The sequence below is a fragment of the Cnephaeus nilssonii genome, assembly GCF_951640355.1.
Source record: "Cnephaeus nilssonii genome assembly, chromosome: 19".
Classification (NCBI taxonomy): domain Eukaryota; kingdom Metazoa; phylum Chordata; class Mammalia; order Chiroptera; family Vespertilionidae; genus Cnephaeus; species Cnephaeus nilssonii.
In genome coordinates this window covers 19,640,668-19,654,623 of record NC_137090.1, presented here as the reverse complement: position 1 = coordinate 19,654,623, position 13,956 = coordinate 19,640,668, and the positions used below count along the sequence as shown (strand labels likewise).

Sequence of the window (13,956 nt, the reverse complement as noted above, 5' to 3'; positions counted from 1 at the left end):
CTGGAGCGAGGTTGCTATAAATAAATTTCTGTTCCTGTGACGTAACTGGCTGGGGGCAGTCTTGAAGCTGAAGGAGTGTCAGGTGATTTCTTATTCCTTCCTTTTGGGGGAGGATCAGGGCTTCCTCCTTCACTCTTTCTTGGTGTTCCCCCTCCCCACCAGCCCCCCACTCCCACCCCTCGAGCTCATCCCTCAGACTACAGCTCACGCAGACAGGCTGCCTTCTGTGCAGAAGCCACCACTGTGGGGGCAGAACACAGAAGGTACATCTATGCCTGTGGGGGATGACGTGGGTTTCGTGACTCACTGTAACTCAATCCTGGTAAACACAACAAACCCCAGCTCTGCCACTTTCTAGCATCGTGACCTTGGGCAGCTGACTAACTCCATTGATTCTCACTCCCCTCATCTGTCAGAGGGGCATGTGAGATGGCCCCGTGCTGCCAGAGTGTTGGGGAGCCCGAGGCGCTGTTGGTCAGATGCTGAGCAGAGTGACTGGCTCATGGTGCGTGCCCAGTATAAGACACTCATCATCACTACCACCATTATGATCTTAAGAGTATTTTAATTGTTTCCAATCCCGTTTCTTGGTTTACTTCTATTTCTGAAGTCAGCCTTTGCCAAATAATGTGACTCTGATTTTGGTCACGGAAGAAGAAAGACTCTTTCTGTTCAGGCCTGGACATCATCCTTGTTTTTCTGTCCCGGAAGTAGACCTGTGTGTCTAGAGCCCATTCCTCCCCTGGCAGCCAGCTCAGGAGAACCTGTTTAGTCGCTCAGGTGCCCTCCGGAAACCACCTTTTCTGCAGCATTACAGCTTTCTGAATCAACAGGGATGCTCAAAGCTTCTTCTGTTTCTTTTATGACCAGTCTCCTCCTTTACCCGGCCTCCTGGTGCCTGAAGAAGCCATCCGTGAACCACAGGAACACTTCCCAGCCTCACAGTTGTAGAATAAAAACCATCCTAAGACCCAGCTCTACATCTCAGTCAACAGTGGCCCTGGTCAAGGTTATTGTTCCTCAAACTCCGCAAGCATTTTGGCAAGTGCCTTTAATTGGTTCTTTTTGGCTGTTGTTCTTTTGATCTAACATGCATAATCCAGAGTTTGGGGTTTTAATGATCACTGGTGACATGATTAAAATTCATTAGTTTTGAGAGGTTTTAAGTAATCAAAGGTGTAAAAACAGTTTGATGTGATATTCCTCTCAAATGACTTGATTTTCTTGTTCTAGCCAAGAAAAGTAGAGAAAGACACACCTCAGAGGTGAGCAAGTAGGAATTCATTCCCTCCATTCATTCCCTCAACCTTCTGAGTGGACGGTTCTAAACCCTTACCACCAGGCATAGTCACCTACCATGCCCTTGAACAAGTCTGTATCACGGTCAGTGTTTGATCTGTACTTGAAGGAATTAGGACGAATAAGTGACACGAGATGAAACCCATTTGAACACATTAGATTATGGAAAATCATTCCAAAATGCTAAGTGTAATCTTTCTCTCCAGCTTTCAGTGGACATTAATGGCTAAATTCTGCCTCGAGGTACATAAACACATTTGACCAAAAGAAGAAGGAAGAAAGAAAGAAGAAAAAAAAAAGCTATGTAGCATGAACACCCTTGAAGAAATAGAGCCAAATTCTGAGATGGCATATAATTATGTACTAGTTACCAGATTCTGAAATAGCATGTAATATGCCAAAGAGATGTTTATTTCCTCTTGTGTTTTCAAAAGGGTCCCACCCAACCACTGAAAGGAGTAGCATCAAAATAACTCAGGGTGGGTTGGACCCTCTCCTGCTGCTAGCACACAGACCTGCAAAGGCACTGCTAATTTGGTGCATACCAACCCTTAGCATATTTTAGGATGTAGCAGGAATAGTGTATACAGGAGGTTTCTAAGGGCTTCAATTTGAGCCAGTTCATTTGAGCCAGTCAAACACAGGAAGGGATGTGTGGCAAAAGTATATGATTTAGGAGTCATATCTAGTTATTAGGTCTTAGACTATTTGTACACCCAGAAATGGGGACTTCCTAGTGTTCAAGCAGGTCACGGCACTGCGAGTGAAAGCTGCGATTTCTACAAGTAACTAACCAAGTTCATCAATGACCCAGGGTTTTAATATCCACCCAATGAAAAGTCTACCTTAGCAAATTATCTAATTACACATAGGTGATATATGGACCAACTTATTGAAGGGCCATTAAAGCCATGCAATTGATTCTTAACCCCTTACTTGAAATCCTTTCTGGAACAAGGCAAGGAATAGATTAAATAATCTAACTCACTGTGGTTCCCTTTAAAGTATTTTCTGTGGGTTACTATATACTTACTTCGACCAATACTCAGGATGTCTTAAAGACAACCTGGTGTGTTTTTTTTGCAGACCTTGTGGTGAGTGGCTTGGAAAATGCTCCATTGAGGGTGGATTTGACTTGTAGGAATAGTTACAAGTCATCTGGATCTAAGTCTGATAAGCAGAGTTGGTGGTCAAGTTAAGGAACACTGGCGGCTCTCATCCATGACAAGGTGTTTGGTTCAACAGAGAAGAATAAGATTCCACCCGTGCCCTTAAGAAGCTGTGGTCCAGTTTGAGAGGAAGTCGCACAAAAGACAATTTCATAAGCTTTGGGAGAGAGGTAGGAAAAGGGTGCTGTGGTATTGAAGTGACGGAAATGTTCTAAAATCGATGGTGGTGATAGCTGTAAACTTGGTGAATTTATTGAAAGTCATTAAATTATACACTTAAAAGAGGTGAATTTTATAATATATAAATTATAATTCACTGAAGTTTTTTTTTTTTTTTAAAAAGGTGCTATAGGAGTTCAGAGGTTCCCTTTGACTCTAAATTAAACTGGACTCCTCACCATCCTTGTCAAGAGAGTAAAGTAAAGAAGGGTCAAGAAGAGGTTAGAGACATGATTGAGTTCTTGGGTCTTGGACCCAACCTTAAGTGAGGGAAACAACCGAAGGTTTTCATGCATTCCAATGGCATAGTCAAATTCACATTTTAGATAAGATTTTTCCAAGAAAGCAGGCTGGAGGCAAGGAGACCGGTGATAAGGATATTGGAATAGTCTTGGAGAGAAATGATGGAGGTTGAAACCAGGGTGATGGCAATAGGATAAAAAGGGAGGCACAAGGTCATGAGCGTTTCAGTAAGCTTGGCAGGAGCTGGTGATAGTGGGATGTGAGTGGTGGGGGAGGAGGAGTCAGGGAAGGTTTAGGCCACTATCACCAGGCAGGGAATGTAGGGGAGGGAGGCAGGAGGAAGGATATATGGAGTGCAACCGTGGTCATGCTGAACTTGAGGTGCCTATGCGACATCCAGATGGAAATGTCCAACAACAGTGTGCATCTGATCCTGACACTTTGGGAAGACTCAGGTTACAAGTCGTTAGTATATGAGTGGTGGTTAAAAACATAGGAATGGATTTGCCCAGCTGGTATGGCTCAGTGGTTGAGCATCGACCCCTGAGCCAAGAGGTCCCTGACCTGATTAGATTCCCAGTCAGGGCACATGCCCAGGGTTGCGGGCTCCATCCCTGGTCGGAGAGCGTGTGGGAGGTAGCTGATCCATATATCTCTCTCATCAATGTTTCTATCCCTCTATCCCTCTCGCTTCTTCTCTCTCTAAAATCAATAAAAATATATTTTAAAACAACATAGGAGGGGATGAGATGGATCATGGAGACCTAGTGAATTAGAAAAAAATGGGGTGGAGGATGGAAAACTGGGGGAATTAACATTTGAGGGGTGGGAAGGAGAGAGAGAAACAGAAGGAAAATCTGGAGAGTGTGATGTCGTAATGCCAAAGGAGTAATGTTTCAAGAAAAAAAGTGTCAAATGTAGATAAAGCTCCAGAAAACAAAGGCTAAAAATGTGAGCTTTGAAAAAAGTAGGTAAGTTAAAAATAGTGATGATAACAGAGGGAGATGATGGACAAGTGAACATGCTGCGGTGTGTCATCCTTTGTTCCTTTCTATCTCTCATCCCCCCTCTCCAGCTATCAGCAAGATGGCTGTGTTGCTTCTATTTCCTGGGTCAGGCCACTTCCTGCGACCCCGACTCCTACCTTTCTGGCCGAGCCACCAGAATTTCTCTCCTAAATTTCCACTGTAGTTTCCTTACTAGTTTTTCTGCTGCTTCTCTTGCCCCTTTCAGACCTTTCCCCATACAGCAGCCAGAGAGATTTTTTTAAAATGTAGATCAGATCATACCGCTCCTCTCCTTAAAGTCATCCAATAATTCAAAAAAGAAAAAAGAAAGAAAGAAAATTATCCAATAATTCCATTGCGATCAGAATAAACTCCAAATACCAAGCTTTGTCCCGGAAACATAACCCGGCCCACACTCGCCCTTGGTCCATGTGTTTCGGCCATTCTGGCCTTCTTTTGTTTCCTCCAATGCTCCAAGTTAGTTCCTGCTTCAGGACCTTTGCACTCGCTTCCTTTCAGCTCCGGATGTTCTGGCTGGCTCTTTCCCATCATTTACCTGCGCAGCCAAAGTTACTTCCTCAAAAAGGACTTTCCTGCCTGTTTAAAGGAGTATCACCCCCACCCCCATTACCCCTGTTTTATCTGCCTCATTATATTCATCAGTAACGGAAGTGATCTTACATATTTATTTACTTGTGTGTATTATTTGTTTCTCGATTCTGGGATAAGAACTCTGGGAGAAAAGGGACTTTGTTCAGGACATAGTAGGCACTTAAGTATTATTGTTTATAAGAATAGTGTTGAAAGTGCTCTTATGAATAAGAACAGTGTTGAAAGCCCAACAGAGATTAGAAAATGAAACTGCAGGGGCTATGAGCCACACACAGTTGTGTGATTTTTGTTTTTCAACAGAGACCATCAGACAAGATTGATTATCTTACGTGCCTGTTCTGAAGACAATTTCAAACAAGTGTTTCGAAACGTGGACCGGGTGGCGGAGGCATCTTTGTGAAAAGTAGATGCACTCCCGGCATGACCAGTTCGAATATTTATGTTCTCACTTGTTGTATACAAATTCCCTCAATTTTATAGTCTTGTCGGTAGGTGTGTTGCCAAGTTGCGGGAGGAATCTGCTGACTCCACTTGCAGCCCCAGCGCTAAGCTGTGTGACACGGGTGAAATCAGGTTACTGAGCTAGGTCTGGTTTCCTTGGTGACCTGGGAGGTTCAGTTATATTTGAAATTGCTGAGGAGGAGGAGAACCTGATAACAGCAGTTCTGTGTCTTCCTTAGGGGAAGGAGCACTTTTCGATCCTTAGTTGATCGAGGCTGACGACATGCCTCCGGGGTTGGTGAGGGTTGACCTCCGGGCCAGCGCCAGCCAGCCGGCCAGCCGGCGGGCTGAATGACACTTCCCAAAGTTTGTCCTATGCCAGCGCTGGGCAATGGCATCATGACTCCTCGGGCTCTCTGTTTTGTTTTTGGCAGGTAAACGCTGTAACCAGGGTGACGAATAGCTAGCTTATTGTGGAATGTGCTAACCATCTTTCTTCTGGCAGGATGACAACGAAGGGCCAAGTCATTTTATAAATAGCAGGGCTACCCAGTTTACTCCGTAATGCCTTTTTCCTTGGTAGCTGGTTTATCACATGGAAGCCCTAATGTCATTTGTTGGCAAGGTTGGTGTGCCCAGCTCTGTGCTAAATACTTTTAAAAGGTTATCTCATTTCATTCCCATGACAGTGTTAGGAGGTGTGGGTACTATTATTATCCTCATTTTACAGACGAGGAAACTGAGACTCGGAGGTACAGTGGCTTTTCAGGATCACACGGCTTGTAAGTGGTGGGTTTGGGGTTCTAGAAAACTATTGCTGCTGAGGCTGTGGGCCGAATTCTCTCCTCATACTGTAAACGAAGGTGGAAGGTAACTCTTGTTTTCTGCAATTACTGTACCTGATATTCAGACGCCACCTTATGCTGCATGTCCCGCAGAGATTGAGCATCGCTGAGGAACTTCTGTCTGTCCCTTGCTTCATGCAACATGATTCTTAATCCCTGACCTGCACATAAAGGAGAAATAAGTGTGCTGTGACAGAACCCTTTGTTACTTTGCCATATTTGGGATTAGTATAATTGCGTTCATTCCCGTTATTAATCTAATTTCCATTGTTTGAAAGGCACAGATGCTCCTTTCAGATTCAAGGGACTCTTTGCATTGGTGTGGATGCCCTTACCACCCTCCTGTTCTGGGCATAAATAATGCAGCCATCAGCTGGCTTTGGTGATCCTGTCTTGGTTAGTCACAGGAGTTAGACTGACAGATACCTGAGACAGAAGCAGGTCTACAAAGTGACAAAAAACCAAACCCAAGAACCTAGCTAAGTTATCAATGACTGAAGTTATGAGCCCCTGGGAACTGAAAGTCATTTATTCAACAATTATTGCACCCCTAATTCCAACCCAGGCACTATGCTGGGCACAGGGGTATATAGCGCTGGGCAAGATGAACATGGCCCCTGCCTTGAGGAGCTTACGGTCTAGGAAGAGAAGGCTGACACTGAACAAGTGAACCTTAATTGTGATAAATGCTAAGGAGATGTATGGGGTTCTATGAGAGTATTATTATTGGGGGGGTTGGGGGGGCATAATCTGGTCCAAGAGGCCAGGTGTTCCTTAGGAAATGACACTGGATTTTCAAAGGAGCGAGGCAGGTAAGCAGGACAGAGAGCGTCTCGGACAGAAAGGACAGCAGGTGCAGAAGCTTCAGGGCAGGAAGGGGCTGGTGTGGATGAATAGCAGGCGTCCCAGGCAGTTGGAGCACAGAGATGGGGAGAACAGCACCAAAGGGCTGGAAGGTGGGCAGGAGCCAGCTCATGGGGGTGGGGCCTTGAAGCTCAGGAGCCATAGAATGACACTGGAAGGTTCCAGTCTGGGGAGTAGATTGGCATTTTTAAAAGGCCCCTCCAGCTGTTGTATGGAGAATAGATGGCGGGGGGGGGGGGGGGGGGAGGGAGGGCAGCGGGAGGGGGGGCGGGATGGGGATGTGGAGTAAACATGGAAGTGGAAAGACCATTGGGAACATACTATAGTAATCCAGATGAGATAAGATAGTGACCAGACTTGGGTAGCAAAAGTGGAGATGATGAGGAGGAAGAAGTAGGGGCTGAGGGGAAGGAGGAGGAGGAAGAGGAGATCAAAGATACTGTTTATTGAGCCTCTGCAAGTTATAAACGTTTATACATACTAACTTGTTCAATTCCTCGCGAACACCCTATGAGGCAGGCACTGTATCTCTATATTGTAGCTGAGGAAACTGAGACCAAGGGATTCCGCAACTTGCCTAAGGTTAGAGAAATACTAAGTGGACAAATTGGGATTTGAACCCAGAGAGTCTCACGCCAATGCCCACAGGAGATACGCAGGGGAGAAAGTCATCAGGCGTTGGTGATGACAGGAATGGTCTGGGAGAGGGAGAGAGAGAGAGAAACATCAATGATGAGAGAGAATCATTGATCGGCTGCCTCCTGCACGCCCCCTACTGGGGATGGAGCCCACAACCCAGGCATGTGCCCTTGACCGGAATCGAACCCAGGACCCTTCAGTCTACAGCCCGACACTCTATCCACTGAGCCAAACCAGTGAGGGCTCTACGTGTATTTTTTTAATGATGACCATGTGACAGGTGCTGTCTAGGCTTTGGGGAAACAGCAGGATAAGTCAGACAACATTCCTGCCCCCAGGTGTCTACATTCTGCCACTTTTCTTCATTCTCTGGATTTTCAGTTATGCAGACATTGACGGAATCAGCTTGCCCCTGACTCATGGTGACCCAGTGTCTGGTCTTGTTGCTGTGAAATCTTCCCAGGTTTATCATCTAGCCCTGAGCAACAGGAAGAACTAGTGTTATTTTATCTTAAGTATAGAAACACGGTTTAATAGGTAGTTCCACAATCTACTCGTATACACAAAACCCAAATCTCTGAGTCTTTTAAAAGTCACTTATGAGATTATATTTTATTTTTTTATTTTAATCCTCACCTGAGGATATGTTTAGTGATTTTAGAAAGAGAGGAAGGGAGGGAAAGGAGGAAAGGGGAGAGAGAAAGAGTAACAATGATGTGAGAGAGAAACCTGGATCGGTTGCCTCCCATATGCACCCTGACCAGGGATGGAACCCACAATTTAAGCATGGGCTCCAACCGGGAATCAAACCCGCAACCTTTTTGGTGTACGGGACGATGCTCCAACCAACTGAGCCAGCTAGTCAGGGCGAGAGATTCTATTTCAAAAGATCACTTTTAACTTTTCACATGAATTTGTACTTGCCCAAAATGAAGTTCCTACCCTTTTCAGAAAACGATGGTGTTAACACAGGCAGAAAGATGAACCCCTGATGCTACTGTTGGGAAGAGAAGCCTGTCTGAATATTAATCAGGCCGAGAACATAAGGATTCATAATGAAAATATGTTAATGGTCGCTAAAGGGGCACGTTCCAGAGTCCACTGGATGACACGTTCTGGTTACAAAGTTAATGTAGAAAAGCCAGCTAATCTGCCCTGCTTTAACGCAGTATTATTTTAAGGAGGCTTCCAAATCAAGAGCCATGAAATAACTTTGTTTAAATAGGGAGGAAATAACACTATTTGAATTACTTGCTAGGTTACCGCTGACTTCACAATCACCTACCAAATAAAGGACTTTAAAATTGCCTACAAAAGTCTCTTTTCCCTCCCATAAAACTCTCTCTGGATAGACTTGACCATAAAGATGAATATTTAGAAGCATCATGGTGCCACATGTGATTTTTTTTTTTATTTAAATACATCAATGCTTCGTGAGATTAGACAAATACTATCAGACCAAGGAAACAAATTGTGAGAGACAGATCCAGAGATGGCCAGTCACCACCGTTAAGGCAAACATTCTCCACATTTCTGAAGTGTCCCTTGAACTTCATACTGCACTGCAGGTTTGAAAAACTGACCAGGATGAACAAGAAACAGAAATAACTGTATGGAAATAAATCCACATGAGATCATGCTTGATCCATGGATCTCAGCTTTGAGGGCCTACTCAACCAGATGGCCATTTGAAGCCAGAAAAGTTTCCTCAGCAAATACAGACAAGTGGGAGGGGGGAGAATGATGATAAAATGTGGGTAAGGCAAATATTTCTAAAATAGCATCCTGTATTCGCTTGTTTCTCACCTTTAAACTGCTTTTCAATTTTAAGCCCATTCATGGTCATGCATGCTTCTGTTTTAAGTCTCTGGTGATACTATGTTGGGCCAAATCTGTGCTTTAGACATCTTCATAAGAAACCATTTTAAATTGGGAGGGAAAAGAAAAGGGGAAGGAAGTAGGAGGCACATGGGAAAGCAAGAGCAGATGATCCTTCTTGGCCCTAAAATTCTACGTATCTGTGAAATTTCAATGAGGAATATTCTAAGAACTTTGGTGACATACGCATTCCTCTCGCGTGTAAATTTCCAACAAATTCAAATTTCCCTAAGGAGAGCAGAATCTGATTGCGAAAATATTTTTCAGTTCTCTAAAAAAAATATATCTACAGCTATGCTCTCTGTTCTGTGACCACATTTGTCAGAATTTATTTGAAGGGATTTCTTTTTCATAGCCATCGAGCTATTTCACTGTTTTCTTACTATGTTCTCATATTAGAGATACCATTAAAGTTAACATTTCATTGGTTCAGCAATAAGGAAAAATGTAAACTTAAGCCCCTCTTTAGGCTGAAGTGTCCTTTGAAACAAAATCCAAATGGCTATATTAATACCTGACAATCCTGTTTATAAAAGTCCCCCTACGATGTAGAAATTGCCAGTTATAAAAACAGTCATGGGGATATAAATACAGCATAGGGAACATAGTCAATAATATTTTAATAACTGTGTCTAGTGTCAGATGGGTACTAAGTGACTTATCAGGGCAATCACTTCCGTAAGTTACATAAATGTCTCATCACTGTGTTGTACACCTGAAACCAATATAATAGTGGGTGTCAACCATAATTTGAAAAATAAAAAAAAAATTAATTCTTCCTGTTCCACAACTGAGTGCCTAGAAGGATCTGGGAGATCTTATTCATCCGTTTACACAGTTAATTTGTAATGCCAAATATCTCAGGTTTTGTTTAAATCTTAGCTTTTAAAAAACTTCAGAGTTTTAAAATCTTACTAAGATGTCTTTGAGTATAAGCAACAAAGATGAGTGATTCTGGTCTGATTGGCCTCCCGCTCCGGTACTGAGCGAATACTGTGACCAAAAATAAAGAAGAGGAATTGAGGGGTGGAGGAGTGTGATGTGACTCTCCCAGGCAGTTTGGCTTAGGTCTTAGGAAAGAAGGGCTGGTGGAGGGGAGGAGGGCGGGGTGACGGCGGGTGTCCTTGGGGGTGACTCTTCATTGTGTTGTGAAACTGTGAGGGATGGGCGGCCACACGCTGACCATCACTTCAGAGGGTGGAAATGTCAAGCAACATCCACAATTTCGCCCTCAGAGGCCGAGGGGCCCTGTGTACCTCTCCTGGCTGCAGACCAGGGCCGTCGCGGGCAAGTTATGTGGGTGCGGGCGGCTGCCAGCGTGCAAATAAATGATCCGCGTCCCCCAAACCGGTCCCTCGGAGCCAGAAAAAACGGCGTGGTACCAGCAGGAGGGAGGGGGAGGACAGAGGGGCCAGGTACCCAGGCTTCAGGCCAGATTTCCCCGCGGAATCGTTTTAGTCAAAGGAGAGGCTGTCCCCTGCCCTCCCCCCACCTACGCGGAGGACCAGGGGCGGCTGGGGCGGGCGGGGCTGGGCCGTTACCTGGCAGGTCAGTCCTTCCTCCCCTGCGGGGCGCTAAGGGGCCCAGGGGCGGGGCAGTCAGGCAGGTCCCCGGTGGAGGAGCGGCCCATCAATCGCACCTGGGAGGCCGTCCCTGAGCTCCTCTTCCTTCTCCTCCTCCTCTTTCGTCTCCCCTCCCTCTACCGGCCCCTCTTCCTCTTCCTCCTCCCCGGCTTTCCTGGCGGCTGCCGGCCTTTCTAGGGGCGGAGGCGGTGGGGGCGGCTCCCTGGCGTCCTCCCGTTTCCCTGGCAACCGGCCCCCTCCTGCCGCGCGGGAGCTGGGGGCCCTGGCGTGGAGGTAGGGTGGGGGTTGCGGCCCGTGGTCCCGAGCGGGGCCGTGGGGCGCTCGCTGGTTGCCGTGGGAACGAGTGGGATGCGGTTTTGAAGGCAAAAAAAACACGGCGATAGTGGAGGGCGGAGAAGAGATGCAGAAGGAGGGAGGAGACGGGTTGGCTTTGTCTTTGATTTCCAAACCTAGATACTGAGGCCTACACTCCTGCCCTGAATCCGTGCTGTGCTTTGTCAAGAATGAGACTAGAAAACGAGCGAGGGGAATATTTTTAATTGAATAAAAGAATATTGAAGACAGTACATAGGTAGAGGGAAAGAGAGTGCAGGTGGAGGGGGCGGGGTGTGAGCTATGCAGGGGGGCTCTGAAGTGCCTGCTTCAACCTGAAGAGGAAGACACGAATGACCAGACAAGAAGCCAGTTAGCTCCCCATTATCAGTTATCTGGGCGGCCTTTCCCTAGGAAGAAGGTGCTTAGAGGTTTAGGGCAGGGCCCACAGAGCCTTGCCCTCTCTCTGCCAGGGTTACTTGTCTGTGGTTTTCATAGGCAAAGATGACTCTTCCATTTATTTTGCATGCAGGGTGGGGCAAGAGTAGGTGTAGAGCTGGGAGTACACGAAACAAGAGTTTACTCTTGTATTATTATTTATTAATTGTATTATTTTCCATACAACTGTAAAACCGAGTTTTGCCACACCCTGTATTTAGGCACTCAATAATAACTTGCCACCTGATATCAAGTTAGTGCATTTTGATTGGGTAGAGCAGTGGTCGGCAAACTGCGGCTCGAAAGCCACATGTGGCTCTTTGGCCCCTTGAGTGTGGCTCTTCCACAAAATACCACGGCCTGGGCGAGTCTATTTTGAAGAAGTGGCGTTAGAAGAAGTTTAAAAAATTTGGCTCTCAAAAGAAATTTCAATCGTTGTACTGTTGATATTTGGCTCTGTTGACTAGTGAGTTTGCCGACCACTGGGGTAGAGAATAGGGGAAAAGGAGAATAGAAATTCTTGGACCCGTGCCCGACTGTGTGGTTCAGTGGTTGGGCATCAACCCATGAACCTGGAAGTCACAGTTCAATTGCTGGTCAGGGCAATGCCTGGGTTGTGGGCTTGATCCCAAGTAGGGGGCATACAGGAGGCAGCCAATGGATGATTTGCTTTCATCCTTGATGTCTGTCTCTCTCCCCTTCCCGTCCTCTCTCTGAAATAAATAAAAACATATTTAAAAAGGAAATTCTTGGACCTTTCATCAGTGCCCAGAATCCCTAGGAGTCTGTGGTTTGGGGTCTTCTCAGCACTCTCCCACATCCACTTGGCAGCTGTGCCCTCTGCAGCATCACACTCCTTTCTATTCTTACCATCACCACTCGAGTTTGGGGCTCCATGACTTCATCACTGGATTATTGTAAGGGCCTCCTAACCACACCCGGAGCCCTGTCTTCCTCACCTTATTCCCACCACTTACCCTATTCTGAAAGCAGCATACATCTAATGTCACTGGTTCCCTGATAAGAAACTTTCAAATATTCTTTTACTTCTGAAATGAAGTCCAAACTCTTGACCATGGCTTTCCCTATGTCCTCCACCCAGGGCTCACTTTCTTGGTTTTCATTTTTCAACACTTCTTCACTCCTATTTCAGCCAGATGCTCAACACACCGAGCATTCCTCCCTGCCTTCACACCAACTTCTAAGGCATCTCCTGAGCCGGGAAGAATCCAGATAAAATGTATTTAGGTGAATTCTTTGTTTGAGGCACTTTGCCACCCAACCTTCACTGATCCACCAGCCGTCAGTACCTTTCCATCTCCAGTAGCCCAACCCAGCTTTAGCTCTCAGCTAGCTATCAAGTAAGCCTTAGTAAAGCATTAACTGGTCATTGAAGCTAAAACTGATAAGTACCAATCTAAGACCTCTCCCCATGGTTTTTTGCCTTTCAAAACAAGATACCTAAAGATGCAAAATCTTTAAGACACACGATTGAAACTATAATAGTGAAATGAGAGGTAGAAGCTTGTCTGTTGGATAGGACCCTCTTAAATAAAAATAATTATAACAATTCTCAATTAACCGAGGAGGAAGTTGAAGCCCAGGTTAGGTAGTTGAAGAGAAATGACATGCCCAAGGACACCAGGTAAGTAACAGATCAGGACTCAAAAGCAGAGTTTCCCATTCCCAATTCCCTGATGTTGCCTACAGCAAGGAAATTTCACCTTGGGCCCCGATTTTTCTCCTTCCACTTCAAGATTTGTTTAAAATAATACTCTCTACCTCAAACGATTGCTGTGAGGATGAAATGTGAGAGGATAAACAAAGCATTTAACATCATACTTGGCATATAGTAAACCCTCAATAATCAGTAGTTTTACTTTCTGAGGCATATTTTAAGATTTTATTTAATGCACATGAGTGTAAACCATAAATATTTTAAGATTTTTAAATAACAAGGTTTGGAGATATCACTTCACGGCTCAGGTTTTTAAAAAATATATATTTCTATTGATTTCAGAGAGGAAGGGAGAGGGAGAGAGAGATAGAAACATCAATGATGAGAGAGAATCATTGATTGGCTGCCTCCTGCCCGCCCCCCACTAGGGTTCGAGCCCACAATCCAGGCATGTGCCCTTGATTGGAATCGAACCTGGGACCCTTCAGTCTGCAGGCTGACACTCTATCCACCGAGCCAAAGCAGCTAGGGATTATAGCTCAGTTTTAAACTTTTCTACATGTCAAGGGTCTCCAAAAATTAAGTTCTTGAAAAAAATCATGGTGCCTTTGAAAGCGGGTGAGAGTGCCAGAGGTCAGCTTGTATAAAGTCATTGAGCAACTCCAAGTTTAATGTTTAATGAGTAAACTTAAGCTTGGCATGCAAATTAAAAATATGGTTAGCTGCAGC

General features: G+C 45.2%; 1 protein-coding gene across 1 annotated transcript in view; it reads right to left on the bottom strand.

The window, feature by feature from the left end:
- MARCHF10 (membrane associated ring-CH-type finger 10) overlaps positions 1-10,895 on the bottom strand; it is an 81,961-nt gene extending 71,066 nt beyond the window's left edge. The window contains exons 1-2 of the mRNA XM_079797498.1: positions 10,758-10,895; positions 5,890-5,996 (exon numbers count right to left, since the gene is read on the bottom strand). Coding sequence (XP_079653624.1) covers positions 5,890-5,979 — 90 coding nt within the window. The 5' untranslated portion in view covers positions 5,980-5,996; positions 10,758-10,895. The remainder of the gene's footprint in view (positions 1-5,889; positions 5,997-10,757) is intronic.
- Positions 10,896-13,956: the final 3,061 nt, after the last annotated feature.